Source organism: Penaeus monodon, chromosome 21 (genome assembly GCF_015228065.2).
Source record: "Penaeus monodon isolate SGIC_2016 chromosome 21, NSTDA_Pmon_1, whole genome shotgun sequence".
NCBI lineage: Eukaryota > Metazoa > Arthropoda > Malacostraca > Decapoda > Penaeidae > Penaeus > Penaeus monodon.
In genome coordinates this window covers 10,935,328-10,935,932 of record NC_051406.1, presented here as the reverse complement: position 1 = coordinate 10,935,932, position 605 = coordinate 10,935,328, and the positions used below count along the sequence as shown (strand labels likewise).

Genomic DNA, 605 nt, shown 5'->3' with positions numbered 1-605 from the left:
AAATTTTCGCGGTTCCTCGTCGTTCCACTGACTCCTCCCCCTTCTTCGGCGCCAATATCATGACGGCAAGATCGTATTTATCGATATATTTTAAAACACCGAATTCCCAAAAATCAGAACAAACCATTCACATTTCTGCACCAACCTCTCCACACCAAAAAAAAGAAACTCAAAAATATTAATCAACAGTCATAACAAAAAAATAACAGGCGCCAAATCCGAAAACAAGAAAGAGCGAAGTGGCAACTCGATCAAATCCAGAGCCCAGGGATGCAGTTCTTGCAAAACTTCCTTGTCATTTACATCAAGAAGGGGATTAAAGTAACAGCGGAAGATAAGTGATCGTCATGCAACTCTTTGCAAGTAAGTTATTGCACTGATTTTCTTTTGAATGGAGTAAATATTTATTTGTGTCCAGTGAGCCTACACCTTGTTCGAGTTTATTTTATGAATATTAATGTATTGCACTGTCAGATTTGTTTGTCGGTATTCGAACGATTAAATTAATTGCTAGATTTGTAATTCGTATTACTAAAAGATATTTGGTAAATCAGTCAATTTGTAATGCGATTTTTTTTCTTTTTATAAGAAAATTGGTAACTCAG

The 605-nt window shown here is 35.5% G+C and overlaps 1 protein-coding gene across 1 annotated transcript in view; it reads left to right on the top strand.

Moving 5' to 3' along the window:
- Nucleotides 1–286: 286 nt before the first annotated feature.
- LOC119586699 overlaps nt 287–605 on the top strand; it is a 12,709-nt gene continuing 12,390 nt past the window's right edge. Inside the window, exon 1 of the mRNA XM_037935429.1 lies at nt 287–363. Coding sequence (XP_037791357.1) covers nt 348–363 — 16 coding nt within the window. The 5' untranslated portion in view covers nt 287–347. The remainder of the gene's footprint in view (nt 364–605) is intronic.